Source organism: Labeo rohita, chromosome 5, assembly GCF_022985175.1.
Source record: "Labeo rohita strain BAU-BD-2019 chromosome 5, IGBB_LRoh.1.0, whole genome shotgun sequence".
Lineage (NCBI taxonomy): Eukaryota > Metazoa > Chordata > Actinopteri > Cypriniformes > Cyprinidae > Labeo > Labeo rohita.
In genome coordinates, this window is record NC_066873.1 from 8,007,242 (window position 1) to 8,034,066 (window position 26,825).

Consider the following 26,825-nt stretch of genomic DNA (forward strand, 5'->3'; position numbering starts at 1 on the left):
CACTTCTCAAGTCTTTCATTATCGATGTCATTATTTTCTTACACAATTCAAAAGGTAAAATTTGCAAAAATCATTGCTGTTTTGATGTCGGTCACAATTGATATCCGGTTTTTGAAAGTACACGCTATTGTTAGAGGGGACACAAATGCAGTCTGTGCTATATGAAGTCTCTCTCAAAATAATCTCTCTTTTAGCAGTACACCAATATGACTCCTGACTTCTGAGTACTTCAGTTACGCAAGAAGTTATGTGAGACACTTTCTGTTTCTGAACAATCAATTGCTCTGTTGCAAAATAAAAAGAAACTACAATTTATACAATTTAAGATACAGCGAGTGTGGATCCTTTAGCTGAAATTGTATTGTTTATAAAAATTTGTATTACATTTGATGATAAAAAAAAATACCGGTGGGAATGCGGTTTTGATAGGGTCATGGGCAGCAGGAGAAAAAATGCTAATGATGTTAAATACAAATAATAAAGTTAAAAGGATAGTTCACCCCAAGCTGAAAATTTTGTTATCATTTACTCATCCTTGTGTATGAATTTCCTGTAACCTGTATGGATTTCTTTCTTCTGTTGAACACAAAGGAAGATATTTTGAAAAATTTTGGAAACAGCTGCAGAAAAAAAAGGTACAACAAAACTGTATCTGAGGCGGTACCTTTTTTAAAGGTTTAAAGGTACATTTTTGTACCTACAAGGTTTGAAAAGGTACTGCCCCAGTTACAGCTTTTGTACTTTTTTTTTCTGAGTCTGAGAGTGTAGTAGCCATTGACTTCCATAGTATTTTTGACCTCCATTGATGGAAGTCAGTGGCTACCAGACAACAAGTTTGTTTACCGACATTTTCTATTTTTCAAATTTGCATTAAAGTGCAGTGATGTCTGTATGTACCTGTAGCATTTATTTATTTTTTTACTTTAGTTTTTAGTTTCTTTAATAAATTTTCAGCCATGGAAATTTTGGTGCATCCCTAAAGTCACTTCAACTATGTGACTTGTGTAGGTGTAAAAAAAACAAAACAAAACAAAACAAAACACAAAAAAAAAAAACTTAGTCAGAATAGTAGTCAGACTCTTAGGTACTTTTGGATAAGTATATATTTGCATTGTTACATTTAAAAAAAACAAAGTGAACCCAACATTAATATGCTGGGTTCTGAAGTAAAACAAGTGAGGCTATATTGTTTAATGAAATATCTTCGCTATTTGTTAACCAGGAAAGAAAAAAGAAGAAAAAAAAAGTAAAAGCAACTAACTATTTAAGTAAACCTGTTGCATTTCTCAATGCGAGAACATCAAGTTCTGTAACCTTCAGCCTGTTTAGCGACTGACGACATCAATGCCATGCCATCATATCACACCACAACATTTGCATAACCTCAAAAGTCTCTGAAACGGTACATGGAGTTCAACAGCCAACTGTCAAATTCTAGAGATCTATAAAACAGTCTCATAAAAAAAATTCTCATAAAAAAACAAAGACTTAGTTGTTTCTAAAACATCATTTTATTTATCTTAAAAAAAGCCAATACAGATCTGAAGCATTTTTTTAGAACTGGAACACACTGGTTAATCTCAATTTCAGAATTCTGGTAACAATGTCTGTAAACCAATGCTATACAATTTCAAAGAGGAAAAAAAAAAAAAGGATTCATAAAATGCAAGAAATTCTGAGAACATGGACTGCAGAAAGAGGACTACCATGATAATGTGAAACACGGAAGTTTGTGGCCTTTAAGCGAGAGGTGAAAAGAAAAGTACAACACAGAAGAAGGGGAGACAAAAAGAAAAAAAGCCCCAGATAGGTTACCATGAATTTTTTTTTTCATCGAAATTAAGCGGGTATGTTTAGCAGAGTTTCAGTTTACAAAAAAAAAAAAAAAAGGGTTAAAAACAAAATCTAAGAATTAGAATTTGTAAACTTAGATTCCTGATTTCTCAGACTTTCAAAATCTAAGCCTGTGAAGTTCAAATATTTCCCCCAAACCACGTGCTAGTTCACTCAGCAAGAAGGGAACTCAGAAAGAGCCCGTCTTATCATTTGAGAACTATATGCTAACTCACTGGGCAAGTCATAATAGTGTAGGACAATTGTGCGTATAGACGTGGCAAACGCAAGAATTACCATTCCTCTTGAAAATCTTACATTAAAAACCATCAAATATTCACAGAATGGTCAAAATGGTGAAATTCAGCAGTACTATCTGCATAAAAATAATAACTGACTCATTTTAAGGCAATCAGGCCTAGTTAAAACAGGGAGTCAAAAAATCTAATTTGAAATATAGGAAAAGAAAACTTTACCAACAAAAGTGACATGAAAAATAAAAGTAATTACTGATGTCACATTGATGTTTATTTATGCAAAACATCAAATGCAAATTTGCATTTTCCAAGTGTAACTGCAATGCAGACGAAAGGGGAAGGCAAAAGCAATACTGACATCCCTGATGATAAAATCGCAAATACTGTAGCTAGATTTGAATGTCAAGCTGGTAGGTTTCCCTAACTTTGTTGCATCCAAGTAATACATTTTTTTTTGTTGTTTTAGAGAATGTGGCGCAAACTAGAACGTTGGGTACTAGTCGAACTGAGTTGATCCATCTATGTAAACACTATTAAGGATTTTCTGATACAGAAAAAATACTATGTTGACAAGGAATGAGAGGGAGTTATGTCACCGAAATGAATGTTTTCTTCCATCATTCCAGAGGATCAAATCAATACGCTCTCGATTACAGGACAGATATCACAAAATAAACCTCTATATTGGATCGGGAACCTGCAGTATTGTGTTGCCGTGACATTAACCATTCACTTGCAGTTGTTTCAAACGTCATGGTTTATTCGTTAATGTTTGCTCTAGTGAAAATGTTCAGATATATATCACCATTACTGTAGACAGAAGCAGCACTAATGTCCTCCAGGCTCTGCCCAAGAGAAAATCAGCTCCAAGTGAAAAAGACTAATAAAATACTCTCTCTTTAATTTTACCAGCGGCTGATAAAGAAATATGTAATAAAGTACTTTTTCCTCACTTCTTCTGTAAAACTGAAGCCACCTTTCTTGGCATTTTGACACTTAAAATATCCTCTTAGATACATAAAAAAAGACTTTAAGCAATAAAAACAAGTTTATATTATGGGTAGCAACATGTAAAATAAAATCACAACTCTGCAGAGAAGACGGAAAATACAGAATTTGCATAGCAGATTAGAATACAACTGAGAAGGAACTGCGTTTTTGGTACAATATGGTTTTGTCACATAGCTTTTGATGCTATCTGTATGTACAGCGTGAAGTCCTTTTCAGTTCCTTTCTTGCCAGTCCATAAAGCAAAAATGGATTTAGAGTCTGTCACTATAATGCTCACAAAAGAAATGCCAAGCATCTCGTTTGCTTCTCGTCGCACTGCTCCTTTCAGGCGAGACGTGTCATATCAACGTTTGTGTAGGAGTCTCTTACGAGAAAACTAGTACTGTTTCGAAAGTGCCATCTTGCTACATTTGATCAGCTGATTCCATGGTCTGTTCGTGAAAGTTAAACACATCATGTTGAACATCCCGATAGCTTTCAGATACTGTGAGTTTTGGTCACATCACATTCTCTCATACACACGCACACACACGCACGCACGCACGCACACGCACACACACACACACACACACACACGTACGTATACACACAAACAGGGACCTGAACTGAGCAGGTCCAATGGGTAGAAGAGGTAAAAAAAAAAAAAAAAAAAAAAAAGATGCACTCTAGAGGTTATCATCAATGTTCCACATTCCAGCAGCAGGTAAAGCTTTGAAATGAACAAGCACCATTTGGAAAAGGCCTCCGAAGTCCTCCAATTTGGGAGAGTGAATTTTAGCAGTTTCCGCTCAACAAAGAAAACTACATTCAGACTGGCAGAAGTCTCAGTGGCTGAAATGTTCGTTTTGGGTTTCGCTTTCTTGTCTTTCCGACATGGTCGTTTCAAGGCAAAAAGCAGCCCTCTCGGAGGCCTCACTGAAGGAGTCTCCATTCGAGGGGAGGCCCTTTCTCAACTCCTGTGTTCGTAACGAGTCCCAAGGGTGTGTTCACGAGACCTCACCGCCTCTGGTGTGCGTAGACTGGGTATGCTAATGTGACATTCAGAGAGTCATTGTGCTGAACCAGGGACGTATGCTGGTAGTGCAAGACCAGTTCTTTCAGAGAGCTGTAAAGGTTGTAGGGCTCAGCGAAGCCATATCCTGTGGGTGTCTTGTTGATGACGCAGTGCTTGACCTCACCATCCACACTGCAAGAAGAGATGGTTTTAGTCATCAGTGCCTTTTGCAATTTCCTATTTCAACATGCACTCTCAAAGTCTAGTCAATGAATTGCAATGAATGTTGAGAGACAAGCATAAAAGTGATACGTACACAACACTACAGGCATAACATCCAGCTTTGCTGCTGTCCCTGACCAGGAATGTTCCGTCTCTCTTGCCCCGCAGAAGAGCCTCTGCCTGGATGCGGTTAATGTTACCCAGCTTCCAGGAGCGTTCATCATGGTGTGGCAAATCCTCATCGTCATCCACCATTGAGTATTGACTAGCGTACATTGGAAAGTATGATTTAGTAACCAGGAAAACTTTTAAATACCAAGTGACCATAACGTGACAAGCAGAATACTCACTCGTCCTGGTTGTCGTTTTTGATTCCCAACCATTCGTTGAGTTTCTTCTGTCGGACCCCTTTCTGTGTCAACCACCTGTGCAACAAGAAAAAAAACAAACATTTGTTACGTTACATTGTGCTCCATACAGCCATTTCTGAATACAGGTTTCCTATGTGTTAAAACCTATGAGTATGAGCTACTTACATGAGGTACTGATCCCTGGTCTTCCTGAGCTGGATGAGGTCAGGCTTAATGCTGTTCATCCGCTTGTCGATCTCTCTGTAGTCCGCTGCCTGCTTCTTCAGATCTTCCTCAAGACGCCGTTTGCTGTCCACAATTTCGCTGATGCGTGATTTTAACTTTTCATAGTTGACCATAATCCTGTGTTAAAACATTGCAGAGAAGTTGGATTACACTTCTGAAATCTTCCGCAAACTACAACTTTTGAAGTTCTCCGCTTCGGGACTCACCTTTGGATTTCCTTCTCATTGCCTTCTCTCCTAAACTTCTCAATATATTCTTTGCTGTACCGTTCTTGCGTCTGGCACTGCTCTTCGAAGATCTTTATGGTCTCATTAAAAGCTTCAATAGCAGTCCTTTTCATTTGTATTTCCTAGTGCGCAGACAAAAACATATCAGAATGTGAGCTTTCCCTGGAAGAGCTTTTCTCGAGCTCTGCGTGATTGCTTCACTGAAATACATGTAGTCAGTCATCTAATATAAACACAATTAAGAACATACCTGTGATGTTCTAGTGTATTCCTCATAGAGCCGGTCGTACTCTCTGTTCTTTTCTTGGTACTGCTGGTGGTATTCGTGCAACTTCTTTCCAACAGCTTCAATGTTGTCCTCCTTTACCACCTGATCCTGTAAATAAAAAACAAAACAAAACAAAACAAAACACACATTCAATAAAATGTTTCCAACTGAAACGTGATCATCTAGAGTGAAGTTCTTCAAGGCACACACTGGAAATTAGAGGATTATTACCTGTTGGTGCTTGGACACAGGATACAGTAGCTTCACATCTAGTTTGGGGTTGTACTGGGCGAGAGACTCGTGCCGATAGTGGTTGATCAACTCAACCACAGAGTTGAAGGTCAGGGGGTCTGAAAAGCCGTATTTTCCATCACGATGGAAGATTTTGATCAGCTTGTTGTTACCTCCCTTCCTATACGGCCAATAAAAAAAAAGTATTTAGAACAGCCCTTTGGAATTCAGAGTCAAGCACCCTGAATAAAAAGAAATGCTGACATACATATGGGTTTTACAAAGGAGACCGTACCTCAGTGTCAGTGTGTAATCCCCATGCATTTTAGTGGAGGCGTCTCGGACCAAAAATGTACCATCAGCAGTGTCCCTAAGCTTTTCGTTGACCTCCTCCCTGCAACAGAAAGAGAGTCAAAATTTTACATGAAGCAACATTAATTAGAACAATAAAAAAAAAAATTCTGACCAAACATTAGGTTTAACTTGCCTGGAGATGTCCCCCCCAGTACCATTCAGCATCTTGCAGAGCCATGTTGTTGTTCATACCGTTGTTAGTGACAGACGTTGGTTTGGGTGGCTTGGGAGGTAGTGCTGTAGAAAGAAAAAGAGAGAAACTGGTTGAGACCAGAACGGCTGATGAACCAGCAGCACTCAAGGTCATTTACACAGATAACATGTGCAGGCATGCTCAAACCTGTGTGTCGATACGAAATATCAGCATAACTAAATGATGCTTTAATCTGATGAGGAGAAATGAAAACCCCTAAAACATCCGTTGGCGTCTTTCTGTCAAGTTAGCGATGCATGTTTCCTACCAACTGTGACAGTCATGTTTTAAAAGCATGCAACGGTTACTGCAGCTTTCTAGAATTCTTGCCTCCTCCCCTTCCAGCGCTTTCCATTTCATTAAATGCAGTTGAGCACATGCCTCTATAGCACTCAGCAGGGAGTCGGATTCTTTATTCAGTGAGAACGCATTTTATTGACCCTTCCAAAAACCCCTCATTTTCAGATCTGGCCAGCATTATACCACATAAGCTGTTCTTAAGATGCACGATCACACACATGTGGATGCATCATGAAGATGCAAGACAGGGACAAGGAGCTTTAATTTGGAAATTGATGATATCAGTTAATTGAAGCATCCTTCGATCTTTACAACTAGTGCTTCAGAACAGAACTGCCCTGCAGAAATGCGGTTCTAATGCAGAACTGCATTTAGAAGCAATGACATCTGACAGCATGACAATATGCTTTTCATTACAATATGCACATTCATGCAAGAATCCTTAACCATTGAGAACATGTTGCTTTGCTGGATAGAGGCAGAGGTTGCATCTGATTGGCTGCTGGGCAGAGTGACGGGAAGCAGCGGGGGCAGTGCAGTCTCCGTGGAGCATGAGGCAGAGCTGAAGCGGTGGGCTATTTTTATCTTCCAACCCCCCCCCCCCCCCACCACCTCCAAACCTCATGCACACTCACTGTCTCTCCTTTGTTCACTTTAGTCACTATCGTCTCTAAGCATTTTCTGCCTAGTGCAATCACAGAGTATGAGACAAGCAGACAAAGATATTATACCAGGTACACCTACAAGAATATATTCAGCAATTCATCCAATGCTCTGTGATACCTAAAGCAGATGCATCCTTCACAGAAAGAGACACACACAATGATCAACGCAACGATTAATGTATCTGTCACCATAAGAACAAGTAGAGAGCAAATGTTAAACCAGTTTTGAGACCAACAAATGCATCCAAGACCACAGACAGAGTTTTCACCCATCAAATGAAGCCTTAAGAATGACACCTTTGTAACACCAACTTCAACAGTTACCTGGCGCATCTATTTCTATGTAAAACAGCAGGTCTGATCCAGCTCCTGATCCAGTATCAAGTCTCAGGCTCTCTAAATCTGCCATGCTTAATGGTGTGTTGCATATCTGGAAGGATTCGCATACAGTTTTCTTGGCAAACCTTCTCTGAATGGATACTATAAATCCAGGTTCTTCTTGCTCATCGCTTTGAGATCAATTTTCGAAAAGCCTTGGAGAGTGGGGCCAGTGAAAACCATTACATCACTTACCCCAGCCAATGGTGCAGCGGGACTGTTGCTGGCCACTCCTGCCTCATCACCTGCCTCTATTTCTTCCAAGTCCTGAGTGCAGTGATGTCATTGCAACAATGCATCATCCGTTCAAAAGTCGATAATGAAAAATGTATCAAAAAGAAGATGTATCTGCTCCAAAGTATGTGATCCAGCAATGTCTTTCATCCGTGTGGAACAGAAGCGTTGTCTAAGCAGTTTCAATGCTGTCAAATGCAGGGAGGTAAATCACAGACAAGGTGCACTGCAGCGCAACATCTTTCGAATGAGGAAAGGAACTGAAGCTTCACTGTCTTTCTCTGTCACCCCCTCCCTTCCTGTATCTGTGATGCAGCTTTGGTAAGCCCCGCCTCTCTCTCTGAGCAGAAGCGATCAGTACGGCCCCTCTGCTGGTAGGCAGACAAAAGCAGAGCACTGATAGCTGCTGCAGCGGCACGTAGGCAGTCCCTACGTCAAAGACATGGCCGGGTCAGGAGGCAGGCACGGCTTGCAAATACTTCGTATAATCCTCAAATGCGACTCACGGAGGACTGTAGGAGGGGAGAGATCAGCTATTTGAGCTTGAGAGGGTACCTGAAATAGCCGCAGTTCTAAGTAGGGTTAAAAACGGCCCCAGGAACGTGGGCCATTGTCATGCTCAGCACTCAGGACAGGTCAGATAGGCACTTCAGCTGGGGCCGTTAACAGTCATGCAGTAGGTCAAGTGTAACTGGCTGCTTCTGACACATCAACAGATAAAGCAGCATATTAAAAAAAAAAAAACCTGAAAGTTTTAGTTTTAAGTTGACTGCTTGCGTTTCAAAGTCATTCTATACCCTAACTTTTTTTGGAGCCAATGAATAATACAACATGTTCACCTCGCGTGTTCAGACATGCCAGTGTCAGTCAAACAGGTTAACCCACTTTTCATAGCAGGTTGCACTTGTGCTAGTCTTGATACACACAAGCACTAGCCAGTAGCACAGTGGAAGAAGCATGGACATACAAGTCTGTCAGAGCTTTAGCAAAAGAGCCGAACAGGACACAAAATAGGACATCTGAGAAGAGCAACTATCATGCCCTCTGGAAAAAAAAAAAACGGGTATCTCCCCAAAGCAATGACACGCTGCTTTACTTTAATGCATTTTTTGTTTGCCTGACTGATTTTGAGAAAAGTAACCAATCATTACACCAAACTTCCTGAGACACCAAAACCACACACTTACATTGCAAGTTGTGCATGTTCAGCAGAAGTCAAGCTGCCTTTTGTTCAGCAAGTCCGCCCGGTAAGCATTTCTTGTGATTCTTGGTAAATCCAAAAGACTGTCCTTTTGAAAAAAATATTCCCACTTGACAGATGCAGGAGTCTAAAAGTCACCGTAGCAGTCTAAAGTTCAGCAAAATCCAAGTTGACAAAGAGAAGCTGAGTGCGACAGGTTGAAACCGTAGAGCCCGAAGAACTAAAGCAGGTCTGAGAAGGGGTGGAGAATGATGCCTGCTCTGGGATGGCTGGGTTAATGATTGCTGGGGTCGCGCTGCTGCTAACCAACTCTCTCTCTCTCTGTGCTCATTCACTCTGTCTGGCTCCAAGGGTTCAGTCTCATGATTAACTTGCTCAGGTTCAAATATTTGCTGAGCTGTGCACCCTTATGTTTTGGGAGGGGAATGTGGCACAGGCAGGAGGGGGCCAGGGGGTGGAGTAAAGTACTCGGAAACGAGTGTTTGCGAGTGTGTGAGAATGCATGCAAGACAGGACAGCCGCCGTTGCGAGTGAACAAGAGAGCTCTGTGGAGCAGACCACACTTCAATCCAACCCAATCCAAGTGGGCCTTTTGCCACCATCTTAAAATAGTCACCCAGTAACTAGGAACATGCGCACACACGCACCCTCACGCTCAAATTAACACACACATCCGCAGCTACCCATCGCCACATGTGCAGGAATCGTGTATGGGCAGGTCGGCGAGGCAACAAGTACCAGTTAAAGGTGACACTTGTGTGATTCGTGTTTGTGTAATAGCTTGTACATAAGGTACAGGAGGAAATAGAGCTGCCCGAGCAGAAAGGAGGCAAGTGTGCTTTTGAGTCTGGGCTCGCCCAACCTAGCCTCCTGCAGGTGCAAATTACTGACAGCTGAGCTTGCTCCATGCCAGGGCAAGGTATAAATAGGCCTTAACAGGTAATAAAACATTTAAACAGTCACACAGCCAGACTTGGGCCCCTGGCAGCCTGAGAGAGATAGACGGATAAAGACAGGGAGAGAGACTTTACTACTGCTATAAAAGCCCAACTAGACAACTGGTCTGTGTTCAGGGCTGCATGCACACAGCTGAAGTGTCTCTGTGGTCTGTCCCATCTCTAAATGAACCTGACCCACAAAAGCAAGGGAGTGGAACACAGATTTTGAGACAGAGCACTCCCAGCCATTAAACATTCATATCAAAGTGCTATACTGCAGCCAAGACTACACACTCCTAAAGTGAGGAGGCACAACTTCATATAAGAATTAAAAAAAAAATATCAGTGCTGTCTTCCTTTTGCTGCATAAAACACATCAGAGCTGGACACCTCCATTTTCTACATGTTTTTTCTGTACATTTCAGCAATATTCTTTGGAGCAGTATTTGCTTTCTGTTTTGATGTACAAGGTGTGAAGATAAGTTGGATCTGTGGGCTAGCACAGTTATCTGCCCTATCTTCCTCCTAATGTTGTCTACCCTCCATCTACTCTAATACATTATAAAAAGGTGCATGTGTGAGACATTGAGCTTGCCATGGCTATCCTATTCCCCCACCATGTGTCTCTTGTCCAGCCAAAATATTCCTATCAATAAAAGCAGCATGTCTACACTGTATGCAAAATCCTTTTAACTTTAACACCACATTTGAATATCAAGTTGAAAGTTTTATGTATTTTTTGTGTGTGTGTGTTTTCTAGCATTGCAATTAGGATTGTTAACATAGCTCAATTTAATTTGAAATAAAGTATTGGTTGAGAGCCACTGCCTTAGTGGTTTGTAATCAACATTACAGTATATTTACCTGGAGCCGCCTGACTGTCACTCCATTCGCTGGTCACCAGGACTTCTATTATCCTGATGTGTGCTTCTGGGCTGGGCTCACAGCTGAGAGGGAAATGAGACATCAGTTTATTTGCTAACAAACTAGCAGGCAACAATGTGATTCATTAGCATATGTGTGAGGGTGTACCTGGTGGGCTGTTGTCTGAAGAGTGCTGGGCTGAAGATCTCAGCGAGGGCACGAGCACTAAGCAGGTTGGCCGCTGAGGCCTGGCATACACGGGAGAAGTGGCGCAGCAAGCTCTGCAGGGTCAGCCAGTACTGTGGAGGAAGTGCAGAGGAGCTGGCCACCAGCCGCAGGTGATGTGCGCATTCGTCTGTACCCTGCACTTCTGAAGAAACAGAGAGATAGATTGTAAAAAAAACAGGGATCTCTCACATCAGAACATGATGCACGTCATCAGAACATAGCCCTTGAGACAAAGGTCATGGGACATGTATTTATAGTGAGCTAAACATACCACTAATCAGCGAGGACATACGTAAAAAAAAAAAAAAAAAAAGAAAAAAAAAGTGTGTATATGTAGTCATGTGGAAAATTGCGCTCAGCGTGCAACTAACCACACAAGATCTTAAGCGAGACAGAGACAGAGTGAGTAAGGTACTCTGAGAGGTGATTGGCTGACAGCGTTGATGTCGCAGATAAGTTTTCAGGTTTGCTTTAGGTCTATTAACCACAGATATCCTGTTTCCAGCCACGTGACTGTACACTACCCAAAAGAGAACTGCGAAATGAAAAAAAAAAAAAGTGTTCTCTCTCAAACTAGGTACATGCTAGTTTACACCAATAAAAGTTTGTTCTGCGCACGGACAGAACGTTCAGTCACACAGAGAGGGCAGATAAAGTTAACACCCTTTAAGTCAACCACCAGTACAACACCTGGAATACTTTTCGCTGATGAATTGGCTGGGGTTTGTAGACACAAAATCAGATAACCGTTGGAACATGTGTACTCATAAAAGCACGTACTGTGATGATACAACCACACAGTCTTGCTAGATGAGTCGGCACTGCTGCTTTTAGAAGTTCATGAAACTTTGCAGAACTTTCTTTTATGAGGACTCCTTGTGTTACTTTATTACCATTGTAGGAGGCTCACCATCTGGCTAACACACATCAGAACAATAGCACCACCCTGTGGCTCTACTAATGAAATGAGATCAATAAAAAATGGTCTGATTATTTTCAAGACCTCTAAGTTTAATTTGAAGGACCACAGGAGTTCTGTCACATCAGAGAGTGACTTTAGAATGAATCAGACCACTCATGACAAATAAACAGGAGAAATCATAACTCTGAACATAAGAGCTGAAAGCAAGTCCTGCATTTCAAATGAAGTAACTGAAAGCCTATATTCTAAAATATGCATTAGCAGGACCAACCTGACTAAAATCCTTTAAAAATACATATTTTGGCCTGACTTGAGCTGAAGTAGCACATTGAAAGTTGCTGTGTTATTGTGAGATTTTATTGGTAATTTGTGATTTGCTGGAGCTATTACTTGAATAGCTAGAACATAATATAGGAATGTTACCAAGATGACCACAGAATGAACCAATTTAAAAAGGACTTAAGCCACAGCATTTTTAAACAATAGTTTAGGGCCAAACTGACAACTGGCAAGTCATCCCAGTGTAAATCTAATGATTCACATCGCTGTACTAATATGGATTATTACAATAGCATAGAAATACGCTGAGAGTTGTAATCTAATGCTGATATGCAGTAATCCTATGGAAACCCACCTTGAGCGAGGTGCTATGTTATTCCTACGCAATCTGATATGCAGTCATCCTGTGGAAACCCACCTTGAGCGATGCGCATCATCTCACTGTAGACCACAGAGGGGATGACAGGCTGAGGTAGATCCTGAAGATACCTCCTCAGACCATCGCACAACATCTGAAGGTCCATCTGCTCAAGATCCACCGAGACAGGGTCTATTTCAAAGAACACAATCATTAGTGAGCTAGCACCGTATGCTAACCAGGCACAAAGAGACAAGCAACAAATCTTTTCAATCTATTGATTTTCACCTTAACCAGATTTAGCTACAGTAACCAACAAGACATTCCTTTTTCTATTTGTAGTATGTTGAAAATATGAGTGGTGCTCAATGTAACAATGCTAGCTTACTCTGGGTGGTTGCCAGAATGTTGAAATGTGGTTGCTAAAAAGATTAACTGTTAGAAGCTGCAACTGTATGTGGTTGCTAGGGTGTCCTGGGTAAAAAAATTAATTGGCAAGTCTATGTGATGATCTGGTCTTCAGATATGTTCAGACCTCCTTCAGTATAAATCCATGGAATTTTACCTGTTTCATCATTTGCTGGTGAAAATTGTAAATCTGTCTGCTTAAACAACTGACAGAAAACCTCTTCTCAAGAAGCCACATGGCTGTAGCACCAATTGTGTGAGATGTGTAATGTAATTTTTATTACTTCGGGTTGAAGTTTTTGAAAAAGCAGCAATAGTAATATTTGGCTCTGCTGGTTATTTTGACGCAGTTTCGCACTCAGCATGAACGGAAAAGCATTTGTCGCATCACACCAGTTTATGACAGCAGTAGCAACACCTAATGAAATGTGTCACTCACCACTATCGAAGCATTGTCTGACATCCAGCCCTCCTCCAGCAGTGAAGTTTCTGTAGAGTGTAGGGTTGTCTAGACCTGTGCAGAGTTTATATGTGAGTTAATACATGTAGAAAATGCAATAATTACGGTGTGCACGTACACGTGACAAAGAAATATGCGTGATGGATTCTATTCACCTTTCCTCTCGATGGCCTCAAGGAGCTTGAGCAGCATGGGCGGTGCTACCTCTGGAGGTGTGAACTGCTCCGTCAGGTCTAACAGATTGCTTGAGCCTAGAGGAGAGAAAGTTGAACACTCACATCAAAAAGCCGCCAGGTAGCTTTGAACAACTACTAGCTTTTCATTAAGCACCAAATGCCATCATTTCAAAGTCTCCAAGGAAAAAACGAACTTTACACCATGACCCACTCCACAGTCACGGCATGCTTAGATCAATAATCATCCTCATGTATTTATGTGGTGCGGCAAGAAGCAGGGTTGGACGGCACATCTAAGCGCGGCTTGGGGGGGGGGGGGGGTTAGGGCTGGTGCTGACCAGTAGGATATGATTAAGTGTGCAGTGAAGGTGGACGAGAAAGCTAAGGCAAACAGACCGCAATATGCAGCCGCTGGTGTAGGGTGGAGGTTTACCGAGATCTACAAGTCCAGGTGCGGGCATGAAAGGGCCGCGGGACTGGCTTGAGCTTTATTTGGATTCGCTGCACAGCATTTTAAAAGGCTTGGATTTCTAAAAGACTTGACTGTTAGCAGCGTCCGAGGCAGCAGATCCACACACATCAGATTATGAATGGATTCCCTTTACTGAGACTTTTTTATAGAGGTATCAAGAGTATCTTTACAGTGTGCACAGTTTCTTAGAAGGAATGGCTCAAATAAAAGTTTGGAGGCTGCCTAGATCGGAGGAAAATAAATCCAACCACACATGAGGAAATGGGGGTTTAAGCCATTAGAAATAATAGTCTTGTTTAGTCCCAAGGCACTGGGACTTTTTTTTGCTAGCCTAGGAGATAAGCAAAGAAAGTTGTAGATATCACACCACTTCTCTTGAACTTAACTTTAAAAGACAACAGCCATCTGGACTCCATTACTGGCAAAGCAACGTCGAGCATAAGGAGAGTTATTTATTTTCTGAGAACTGCTGAACTTGAGGCAGGGAGAGTGAACGACAGATTCCTCATTTAGAAATTTAGAGTGTAGTGTCACTTTGGTACGCCATGCTGAGTGGTAACCTTGTGCCCAGACAGACACCTTATCCAGCCCACTGCTTCTTAGAATCCAGATTCAAAGCACTGGGCTAATTTTACCTTAGCTCAAAATGTTCCGGTCAAAGGCGACAAATATGGCCTTTGAATTGAACAGATCCCTACATTTCCCACATATGTTTGTTTAAATTGCAAAGTCACTATATTATCATGAAATTAAAAGTGTCAGTGATAACACCATGGTGGTCTGGAATCACAAAATAAAAAAAATAAATAAACAAAAGTCACAACGCACACCCCATTTCACAGTAAAACTGTATATTCCAAGAGTCTTGTGTTTATTTACATGTCGGGCATTTCCACGGAGACGAGAGACTGGGATGGGAAGGGGGGGATTGAGTTGCTTCTGAGTAACTCAGGGTGACCTGATAGTGCTGGCCTTCTACACGGCTAGATTGAATGACATTCAGGATTGATGATCGTGGAATAGTCCAAATGTTTTGGTTCAAGGTTCCACTATGTCCCCGAGACACCATCTCCAGGGTCTTTGAGTAACCGAAGAGGAACTAGAGTTTGGTTCTTTGATTTTGACCATGCAAAACACAATCGCAACGAGTTGTTGCTCACAGGTCCAAGTCAAAAGAGCCCATCCCAAAGTTTTCGGCCTGGATCTGTTCTTAAGTGTAATTCAATGAGAATTCTGACTCTCCAAAACAATCTACGTGATGTGTTACATGCCAAGTATAAGCAAGCGACACTAAGAACTGGGCAGTCTGGCAAAAATGAATGCACTGTGCTGTGAACTCACGCAATACTATACTCACGCCAAGCTCATCAAACCACTGCGAGTAGCAATAGTGGAAACTTAGTGAATGAGTGTTTCTGTGAACAATGCTCTAGATCCACATGAAAACACCTTCTGTTTTCAACTACTAGGCTTAATTTATCCAAGCTGTGGAGTTGAGATCACGCAATCAACCAGGCAATGGAAACAATTAAAGATGCATTCACGGTGAAGTCCAAGTTCTGTAAGACTTTACGGGCAAAGGGTAAACATTAGCAATATTGGTGCGTGAAAAACAGCTTAAAATGCCAGTAGATCTGTGCGAGCATATTAAACAAACAGAAAACAGGCAGAAAGCAGCCCAGCTCAGATTCAGACAGCCAATCAGGTTGGCTGCAGATTTCGGTTGCCGTAGCAACTCTTGGAAGAGAGAGTCAGTGTGCAAGTCTGAACATGCGTAGTGTTTGAATGTGTGGTGGTCCTGTTGTTTCTATGCCATGGGATGCAAGGAAAGGGACCCCAGGTTAAGGAGGGGAAAGCAGCTGCCAGTGTTCTGTAGAACAAACTCAGCACATCTGAACCACAGACTAAAACCACAGAAAGCGCAAGACAGTTTGTTCAGCAGCTAATTTTAGGGGTCTACTCGCCTATCTAGTTCTTCTGACTACTGACTAGTTCTTCGAAAAGTCATTCTAGCAAAACAATAAATGATCATATTTCCCCCAGTGATTAATAAGGTACATTTAAGTCCCTAAATCTGCTTTTGAGGAACCAACTTAACTACTATCAATCAAGTTGCCAAGGTGTAGCAGAAAACAGTGTTTTCATTAGAGTCATCAGCTGCTCTGGTTACGGTGAATATTTGCGCTGTGTATGTAAAAATGGTCCTCCTGGTAGCTTGGCTTTTTTTTTTTTTTTTTTTTTTTTGGAAGGAGCTCTTTTGAAATCTGTCTTTTTGGGGTCTCCCACCCTCCACATTCATCTCCTATACAACATCTTTAAGTAATTTATTTTATTCATTAAATATTCAGTAACATGCAGTTAAAGAAATAAGCAAGGCTATTTTATTACAATTATATAAATGAGGAAAATTTTGTGTTGGCCTGTTGGTTAAAAGTATAAAAGCTCAAATCATCAGAAGAAAAACATTTTTGAACAACCCACTTCTCAGCAGAAAGACAGAACAAAAAGGCACTTGTACTTTACTGTAATAGCAGTTTGAGATAATACAGTGATGAAACATTTAATGTAGGACAGTGTGTGAAAATGCCTGACCTCTGATAGCACACGTCAAACGATCAAAGCACACAAGACATATCTGAGGCTACTAATTCAGGGTTATGCAGAAAAAGAGTGCTGAGACACAGACAGGCTATTTTCATGCTTTCAGTCTTCATGCCCTGAAAACAACACTTATTTATTGTGATATTACATGAAGATAACAAGCTCCTTGTTTTTATCCACTTGCATTAAGAACCTGTAACAATCTCAAACCCCTGGAGTGAAAATCCTTTTATTTCTCTTAATGAGTTTAGCATTTATGGTTTAGTTTGCATGCAGGGTTTAGCTGTTCAGTGCTCGCTCGCTGATGGCAAATCAATATTATATCAGTCAACACAACACACTCCTGCTGCAGACCAGCTGGGAATAATGAAATCAACTACAGATCAAATATCAGATCTTATACTTACTTAATAGTTGTATAATTTGAAACAGTTCTACAAAATACGGTAATGGTCAATTCATAAATGAATCAGTTTTTAATAAACATGCTTTAAAACCATTCATAACCATTTTTAAATTACCGTACTGTAAGGGAGAACTTTGCTTGTGAGTAAATAAATGGTTGCAGTACGTCAATTATAATCAATGCAGTTGGGGAAAAAAAAAAAAAAAAAAAAAAAATCTTTAAAACAAATCAAAATTAAGTCACAAGACATGTCATACATTTTTCCTTAAACATTCTTGTAAATTGTAACCTTAATTTTGCTGAAACAAAGTGTGCATTTTATGTCAACTACCATTCTAAACCTATGTGGAAAAAAGGTTCCGACTTCTAGGAAAATCTTCCTCTTGTAAACAAACAATCCAACAGAACTGAATTAGTAACTCCAAGTTGGACTTCAACTCTACTACAAGGGCTTGGAAAAGGCTTTACATCTGCTGTGAGTTCTCTCCCACCACTGGTGTTTAGTTTGTATTATATACAAACACTTCCATGTCTCTTCACATCACCAACACGCACGGCAACAATAAATGGGCGATGGGGTAGTACCAAAACTCAGTTATCCCTTTGTGCATTTTTCAGTTCTGCTTTTTTCCTGCTGCTCTTGCTCCACCTCTTGCAACGTGTTTCTAATCCGCCGAGCAGACATGCTTGTCCTTCAGTAAGAAGATTTGCCAATTCAGCCCCGTGTCTCTGGAGGCGATCATTAATGAAGACCACATGTACACACTCTCACGCACATCCCAATAAACGCCAGCTTTCACCACGGTACCACCTCCACTGCAGACCAGATCTCATCACAACCCTCTGCTGCAGTCCAGCCCTTTCAGTTTGAAGACATTTTTTCTTTCCAGGTTTTGCATGTTACCGCTGGTAACATTATACAATTTCAATACACTTTTGACCCAGAGGCGTTGACAAATGATCTCTTATGACTGTTATGCAACACAGCACTTTATCCTATAGAAAGAGCCATAGAGACTTTTTCTTGCTTTATCTGGACTCAGAGAACATGCTGGTTTAAAACAGTGTATGTGTAATGGCCATTCCATACCATGCCAAATTTTCTAGAGCACTTTTCCGCCGCCTACTGCAAAAGCACTTAGAGATGATTGTACTGATTCGTCATGATGCTAAATACGGCGACCGGGCACAAGCTGTTCAGGCTAAGCCACAGGAACGTGCACCATTACGCCCACGGCCACAAACCAGTCCTGCCCCGGTTACAACCACCATGATCTAATGAGCGCCATTACTAGGAACGACATCTTTAGCAGGGAAAGAAATCTAAAGAAACAGCAGGATACACCTCACAAAGTTGTTTGAGAAAATGCCCTGTGTAGCATTCTAGACAAAATTGATGACTTTGAAAATTGAAATTTCTTTAAATCTGTAATTTGTCATCACTTTGATGACTATATTACTATAAATGTGAAAATAAAGAATCATATATACAATAATATATGCTTATCTCAATCTTGGTATTCCAAGGTACCTGAAAGGATTTATAAAAGTATCTAAACAAACTTCATTAACTTAATATATATATAAATATATAAACATATATAAATGAACTATTTTAATACACATTTTATATATATTCTTTTTTTGGTACCTTGCCATATATATTGGTTTACCGCTTGGTTAGGAGAAAGTGCACGTTCTTTACAAAACCCAGCAACAATTCTCTCTCAAAGAGCTGCTCCATGCAGCAGATGTTCAATCGAGTACTGAAGAGGCCCTGAAAAGGAGAGAAGCACATTATCTCAAATACCAGCAATGCCTTCCCCCAACCAGCTCACACTTTCAGTTAACTGCCACAGCTCTCCCTGTCAGTTTTCACATGTACTTTTTTTTGTTTTTTAGTTTTGTTTCTTGTAATTAACTCATTTGTGATGCCCTGCATTCTTCAAATAAGTGCATAACATGAACTGCACAACAACCACAAGACAACTGTAAATAAGATTGAGATAAAGTTAAAAGAACAGATAATAAGGAGATAACATCTCTTAACTAAATGCACAGCATCACCTTTGCAAACTCGCATGCTAAAAGACTGCCATATCTCATGAAGCACAGGAATGCGGGCCTTGCATGGACTTGTATGTACTAACCAGTTTTTGTCCAACCATGCACAAAGTTTGATCACATCTACTTTAATTAGCCATGGAAATGGAGAATCCTGAACTCCATAATACTGGAACAAAGAACATTTAGTGGTCTTACTGAAGGTTTTATTTCTAAACCATGCCTTACATAACAAAAGATCTTGTTGTTGTTTTTTTTTTTTTTTTTTCAAACTTGATAAATCTTATACATAACACTTGTGATGGAACACTCAAACATTCAGGTGGAATATTAAATTAATAAAATGAATTACATTTAATAATGTAAAAGACCTAACATCTTTAAGCACAGCACGCTAACTGCTAAAAATATCAAAACTAAAAGAAAAATACTAGATGTTGTTGCAAGAGGGAGGGGAGGGTACAGGAGTTCTTTAAAAAAAAAAAAAAAAAATAATAATAATAATAATAATAATAATATGTGTATATATATATATATATATATATATATATATATATATATATATATATATATATATATATATATATATATAAAAATAATAGCACACATAGATTTATAAAATTTATAAATAAAGTGCAAATTTATTTATAAGAAAATTTATAATAAAGTGCAATATTACATAAAAATGGTCCAATTTGATTTCATGTTAACCAAGTGTGTTGTAGGGTTGTCGCAGTCGAGGAATTTAATTTTGAGTGGATCAATAGCACAATATGTTGTATTATCGCCATACGTGATTTTTTTTTATTTTATGCTGATCCTCGAATCTGACTGGACAAGAGACTTATGTTGATATTTCAACTGCAAGTTCTGTGAGTCAGTGCAGTTTCGTTGTTTACTGCATTGAGTCTTTAAACCGTTCATTCAACTAGACTTTTCTTGGACATGACAACCTATTTTCACAAATATACATGACTCAGCCTGAAGGACAGACGCAAGTAATCGCTGTCTGCTTAGGCTTCTTAAGTGCAAATCTACTGAGCCTCTGTACAAATCAGCATAGTACACATTATGGTATCATTATTAACTTAATATCCAGTAAACATGCACAAAGTGTAAAACAGGAAGGGCATAACCTTACGAAAAAAAGAAAACACGCAAATATCGTATGCTCGTCAATAACGTGGTATTGCGATATTGCGGGTATCGCGACAGCCCTAGTAGGTTGGAAAGTATTCATAAACATACCAAATGTTTACCAGCTCAGCTCTAGCATTCTCTATGCAATAAAACAGAATAGCGGTGGATAAAGAGGAACTTTAATTTCCATAGTACAGAAGAAGTTAAAGCCATAAAAGATCTCATTCCCTCTTTGGAGTCACGCACAGAAAAAGTCAACATCCAATTTGAAACCCAACTGAAGGAAAAACTGAGCAATACATTTTGTGGACCCAGAATGCAGTTAAAAGCTTTACCGAGAATGGGTTAACAAATAAAACAAGAATTGTGCAAAAAAGTTGGGCTGGGTACATACGGATCCTCTCACTCCAGAGGCCCACAGAAAGGAACATGTTAGTGTTATAAAAAAGCCTGGGAGCCGGAACGGACTGGAATTCCACATCTGCTGTTCTCTGAAGCAAGCCCCCGCGGCTCAACGAGAGAGAGAGAGAGAGAGAGAGAGAGAGAGAGAGAGAGAGAGAGAGAGAGAGAGAGAGAGAGAGAGAGAGAGAGAGAGAGAAAGAGAGAGAGAGAGAGAGAATGCTAGAGGTCCCAAGCTGAACACTCCCCCTTAATCTCCTCTGGTTAGGTCCGACCCCAGAAGAATAATCCAAAAATTCAAAGAGGATGATGGAGAAATGAGAGAGCTAGGGAGGAGAGAGAATGAGAAAAATCTGGAAGACCATTCAGAGGCTGCTAATAAATCTGAAATACAGCAAGGCAATGAGAAGTAAAACCTGGGTGCCTTAAATACACAATACATTCAAACTGATCTCAGTACTGCTGTTTAACAGTATGGAATGGATGGTGCACAGTTTAGAGAGAAGGAGAAAAAAGAAGAAAAAAAAGGTAACACTAAAATAATAAAAGAAAGAAGAAATAACATTTGTCACAATGACAAAAACCTCAAGCTTCAATACTAAGAGACATTTTCTGTCATTTCACTTCTCTCTGCGCTGATTCTTTGTGCAATAGTAATGCAAAAAGACTAAGGGAAATTTAAAAAAATACATACAAGTCATCTCAAATGAGGAAGAAAAACCAGAGAACCAAGGACTAAAATCATACCCCTAATAGTGTACAGTGTAAAGCTGCCTAAGGTTTCAGTCATTTAAATAATTACTACCAAGACAAAACCGCTTTTGTTTTAGAGCTGGAATTTTATCTAGAATTTTATATGGTTTAAGTGGTGGTGTGGGGGATCAGGGTTTGAGTTATGTTTCTAGTGTGTGAGAAGCATAATGCCATGATCTCTGGCCATCATCCAGATCTGCTTCTGGTTTACATTCCGCAAAACTCCATTCTCTATTCCTCTCTCTTCCGTTAACAAGGACACAAATCGGAATAGTCATTGAGAACAGAAAGAGGCCATAGCGCCACTTCATCCACAGTCATGCTGCTTAAGCAATCTTGACCTCCGGGAAAAGTTAGTTTGGTTTCGTCAAACAAAAATAGCTCTCACCCAAAGATTTAAAAAAAAAAAAAAAAAAAAAAAAAAGGTATGTGCTCGTGTTTTTATGCATCAAACCACATAGGACAAGGAAGTAGAACACACGTTTGCCACTGCTTTTCAACAGCAATGATTTTGAGTGGCATATCTCACTTATGATCTATGTTCCATAACCTGATAACCTCTAAGTTATGTCACCATGGCAACTGAGGCAAACAAGGAATAAAAGTAATAAGAATACTGGCTGTGTATGAGAATCTGAGGTCAATTTAATGCACTTTGTTTAAATCCTAAATACTTTCTGTGCTATTAGTATCACCAAACAGCAGAGCAAAGATACTGACTGCTGACAAACATTGCCCTACAAACTGAATCAAATGGAAACTCATCAAATAGATTTGGGTCCACAAAAGCTCAAGCGTGAAAACGCCTTTAAAATCTGTATTGCATCATATACAATAAATATACAGATCAAGCCTTTTTAAATGTTGCATCACTAGAAAAAAAAAAAAAAAAAAACAGTTGGCACAAAAAGGCAGCATAGAGCAAAACTACAGATTAAGAGAGCTGGCTGATATGTTAAAGGAGCCATAGGGGGCTCTAAATGCTCATACTGTGGCTGTGCGAAAGATGTAGCCACGCCAGACAATTACAAACTACTGTGTGCAAGCCTTCATCCAGATCTGGGCTTCCTGCCATGTTTGCAATTACGAACCATAGCCCAGTGCAAACCTAAAACAGCCTTAAATATTCAGGGGACATTTGTGTGCTACAGCTATAAATCCAATCTCTTGATGAAATGGTGGTGTAAAATCTGGTCGCTAGTTACAAAAATGGAACAAGTGGCGAGTGGGTATTTTGAGAGAGGCACGTGGGTTTGGCATCAGCATGAATGGATCTAGTTAAGAGGAAAGAGGGTTCATTAAAATTATGCACCCCGAGATCCAATGAAACCAAGCTAAAATGGTTGACGACAATTTTTATATTGTCAATAAAAGAAGATCTGCTTTGTGACCACTGGTTAAGGTCAACTCTGGTGACCAAATATTAATCTAAAGGTTAACTATAGACAGCTTATGTGGAATTAAGCAACTATCTAAACAGCAGCTCAAAATGGTAGACAGGTAGAGGGTTTGAGACATAAATATTTTGAATTCACAAGCTCATTCGCATCATAGTGCACCAAGCTGCGGTGCCTATGCACCCAATGCATGTTTGAGTCCAGTTAGAAACATTTCCTGAGGCCTCAATGTGACAAAAAAGGCATTAAAGAAAATAAACAAAAACAAAAAAATAGCTCACTCACTTTGCTCAGAGTCTGAGTCTGGCCTTGTGGGCCCCGGGGCCACCGGTAGAGGCCTTGGGGGTCTTGGTTTGGGAGTTGGTGGAGAAATCTTTTTCTTGCCAATGAACTCCACGTACGTACCAGGAAAGTCCCCTGTCTCCTGAGTCGTTTCATTAAAGCCAGGCAGCCATCCGATTTCATCTGGTCTCTCCTCCAGCCCCTCAGTGTATCCAACTGTAAGTAGCGCAGCTTTATTGACTGTAAGAATGTCCCCTACATGCAGGTCAATATCCTCATCCCTCTCTTTCTTATAGTCATACAGCGCTCTGTACTGATATCCTTCCGCACTCATTTTGATTGTGTCGTCTCAAACTTTTGGTGTCACAAAAATGATAACGATCGCTTACAAAGGTTCTTTGAACCAATATTTGAATGAGAGACAAGTGTCGAAAAGTTCTTTTTCTTAAGACTTTAAACCTGTATTATCATCATCCACACTGGATAGTCTGTAAAGATGAGTGGATTATGTGAAACTAATAGTCCAATGATTGGGTGCACCTTCAAGGTGCTTTTTACACACTCTTCCCATTTGTGTGAGGCCTTATCCTGTGAATCTCACAGAGTAACTCAAACCTGAAACACAGAAGAGAAGCCATTTTACACACGCCACACAAAAAGCACTTCAACTACACAGACTCAACTTCCATAGGGAAAACACTGAAAATTACGTTACACATTATGTGTTCAAGTAAAAACAGATAATATAACAAATAACATCAACAATTAACAAATAATTGTTTATATTATATAGTATCTTAATAATATAAACAACAATAAATTATAAATACACTGCATCTTTATAGTAAATGCTTGGTTTTCGCTTTTTTTTTAATATAATATTTAGTATATTAAAATGAATTATGGCATGATTATTTTTCTTTCTCTGTTACGAAACAATAAACCTCCTTCAAAATTCCTTTAAAAACACCATATGCCTAAAAAAAAAAAAAAAAGAGAAAGCATCAAAAGGATAAAACAAATGTAGATACACACTTTTTGGACAAGTGCGAATAAAAGAACATAGCGCAGAAGAAACTCCAAAGAGTCGCAATGCTGACCGAGCAAAACTCTCGATTGAGTTTCATGTTACAGATTACGATTAATAATCACCGCTACATTACGATCGAATGTAAACAATTTAGCCAAGCATAAACTAACCCAGTGTGAAGTAATTAAATAAATAGGCAGTTAAAGTGCAACTTCATAGTATTAAAGTATTAAAACTGAAAACCACAATTAAATCAGATACAAATCACATACCTTAGATGCATTAAAATCGAACTGATTGTGCAACGTTAATCTTATAACATACGGCATTAATCTAAGACGCTTTTATTTATAGATTCATATTCATTTTGGGTGGTCGGGGTTAGCATATTTGCTAACGTTAGCCTTTTAAAATATAGCAGATTATAATTAGAGCGAAGCACATCAACCTACACGCAAAATAGCCTTAGAAAGATTACAACTTTAATTAAGGCGCTAAAACGCTCAGTTGCGGTAGAAAATAAATCGCCGGTGTCAATGTGAAGTAAGCGGAGAGCCTGTAATAGGATGCAGTTGGGACACGCCGTACTGGAACAATCGACACAGCAAAGCGATCCTGCTAAACCTCCCATAATCTCAACATTACAATACACACCAGTCCTAAATACATTGCATATTTCATAAAACAAACATACGTACCGGGGAATGGGGAAAATAGAAAGAAACTGAAGTTTATCTGCGAACTTCGGTAAGTTGTAAGGGGCCCGTTCATGAAAACCAGGGCCGAGAAAATCTCCTTCGCTTCCCGTAACTCCAGTTAACGCAGCTCTCCAACAAATCCACCCAACCACAACCGCTATAAAACACACCTCATACGACGCGTCTTCGGGGAAGTAACATCCAGTAGTAGGATAAATTTCAACACGGTAATTGAGTGTGTGTGTGTTTTTTTTTTTAAATACTTTAACTTAATGATTGAGCTCGTTTCCCGACAGTAAAGCCGACTCCGCCCGAGTCACCACACACTGAATCCTCTCAATGGCAGGAACACCAGAATGCAAACCACGCCTTCTGGGTTGCGTCCGCGACAGTCCCTCTTTCAGACCCAGCCTCTCTAGTTAATATGTAAATTCTCATACGACAAACGGCTGGACATGCCTGGTTGGGCCCGCGCCAATCGGTCGTAGTGGAGTTACATAATTTCCTCTTGTGGAGTGTTTGTAGAGCAAGATTTTAGCCGCGATTTTAACCAATACAAATGAAACAATAGCTGTTATTTTAATCATAATGTAGCTAATGTGGATCTTCTGACAAAAATGTGACCCTGGACCACAAAACCAGTCATAAAGGGTCAATTTCTCGAAATTGAGATTTATACATCAATAATAGGGGTGCGCAGGCCACAAACTAACGCGGGTTAATTGTACCACACGTGGTTTAAATATTTCCACACACGTCACCATAACCAAATTTACGGTATTTACTAGTTGCCACAGGAACACTATGCAGAGAAAAAAGTGCGCCAAATTTCAAAAGCCTTTTGAAGATATCGCTGAATATTTATTTTACCATAGTAAAAGTAAATTTCTGTCTGAAGTAAATTTTTCATCTTAGTTTTTAATATGCATTTAAAATGAGACAAATATGCTTTTATTTTAATCGCCAATCTGTTATTTAGTTCAGTTTAGATAGTTTATTAATGCTTGGCAAGCCAGCAGAAGACACTAACCAGTTTTATATTCCAGTATAGTGTAGTTCATGTGTTCACTGTGAACCTCAAAAATTTTATTTTTTTTTAAAAATGCCATTAATTTATTTGAAAAGTTAATCATTTTATTGACAAAATATTTTAGTTTGTGGTGTATATATATATATATATATATATTCATTCGATTGGATAACATTTTAAGCTGTCATATGGTCATGTTAACGTGCCCCTCACATGTTATAATGTACCCCACATACGGGGCATGTTGTCACTTTTCACTTCCTTTCTTTTGAGGTAAATAACGAAAAACGTATACACTGTAGGTGCGTTCCAACTTGTAGAAAGCGTTCACGTCCTTGTAGAACTCGTAATTACAACTTGTGAACTGGAAGTCTACTGAAAGCTACGACTTGTACCACCTGACCGCTGTACCGCCTGACCAACGCAGGCTCTGTTTAGGCGTTGATAGTGTTGCCATAGAAAAGCATAATTCCGAGTCTGAGAACAGCTCCGAGTATAACGTCACATGTTGTCATCTCGAAATTACGGTAATTACGATATGGCATGAATGCAGCATGTAATTATGAAACAAACATATTTGTACCAGACAATTGTGAAATTAACGTGGATTAAAAAATATACTCTGAACCCCACGTGGATTTACACAAACTGAGAAAATAAAGTTAAAAATAAAGTTGTCCAAATGAAGTTCTTAGCAAAGCATATTACTAATCAAAAATTGGGTCTTTTTTTTACAAAATATCTTCATGGACCATGCTCTTTACTTACTCTCCTAATGATTTTAGGCATAAGAGAAAATCAATAATTTTGACCCATATAGTGTATGCTATGTGTTGGCTATTGCTACAAATATACCCCTGCTACTTATGACTGGTTTTGTGGTCCAGGGTCGCAAATGATGATATTCCGAATTGATATTGTGGTACTGAATAACACACAGTTATGTTGAAATAAAA

At 39.6% G+C, this 26,825-nt stretch overlaps 1 protein-coding gene across 1 annotated transcript; it reads right to left on the reverse strand.

Moving 5' to 3' along the window:
• Window positions 1-1,639: 1,639 nt before the first annotated feature.
• pik3r1 (phosphoinositide-3-kinase, regulatory subunit 1 (alpha)) lies at window positions 1,640-25,174 on the reverse strand. The gene is given in 17 exon segments (XM_051108955.1): window positions 1,640-4,287; window positions 4,412-4,582; window positions 4,668-4,742; window positions 4,854-5,030; window positions 5,120-5,262; window positions 5,391-5,516; window positions 5,640-5,820; window positions 5,935-6,029; window positions 6,123-6,140; window positions 6,142-6,230; window positions 10,767-10,849; window positions 10,935-11,136; window positions 12,614-12,745; window positions 13,401-13,475; window positions 13,577-13,672; window positions 23,115-23,726; window positions 24,840-25,174. Coding segments are annotated over 16 exon segments (2,184 nt in total). The 5' UTR covers window positions 23,446-23,726; window positions 24,840-25,174; the 3' UTR covers window positions 1,640-4,097.
• Between the last annotated feature and the right edge of the window lie 1,651 nt (window positions 25,175-26,825).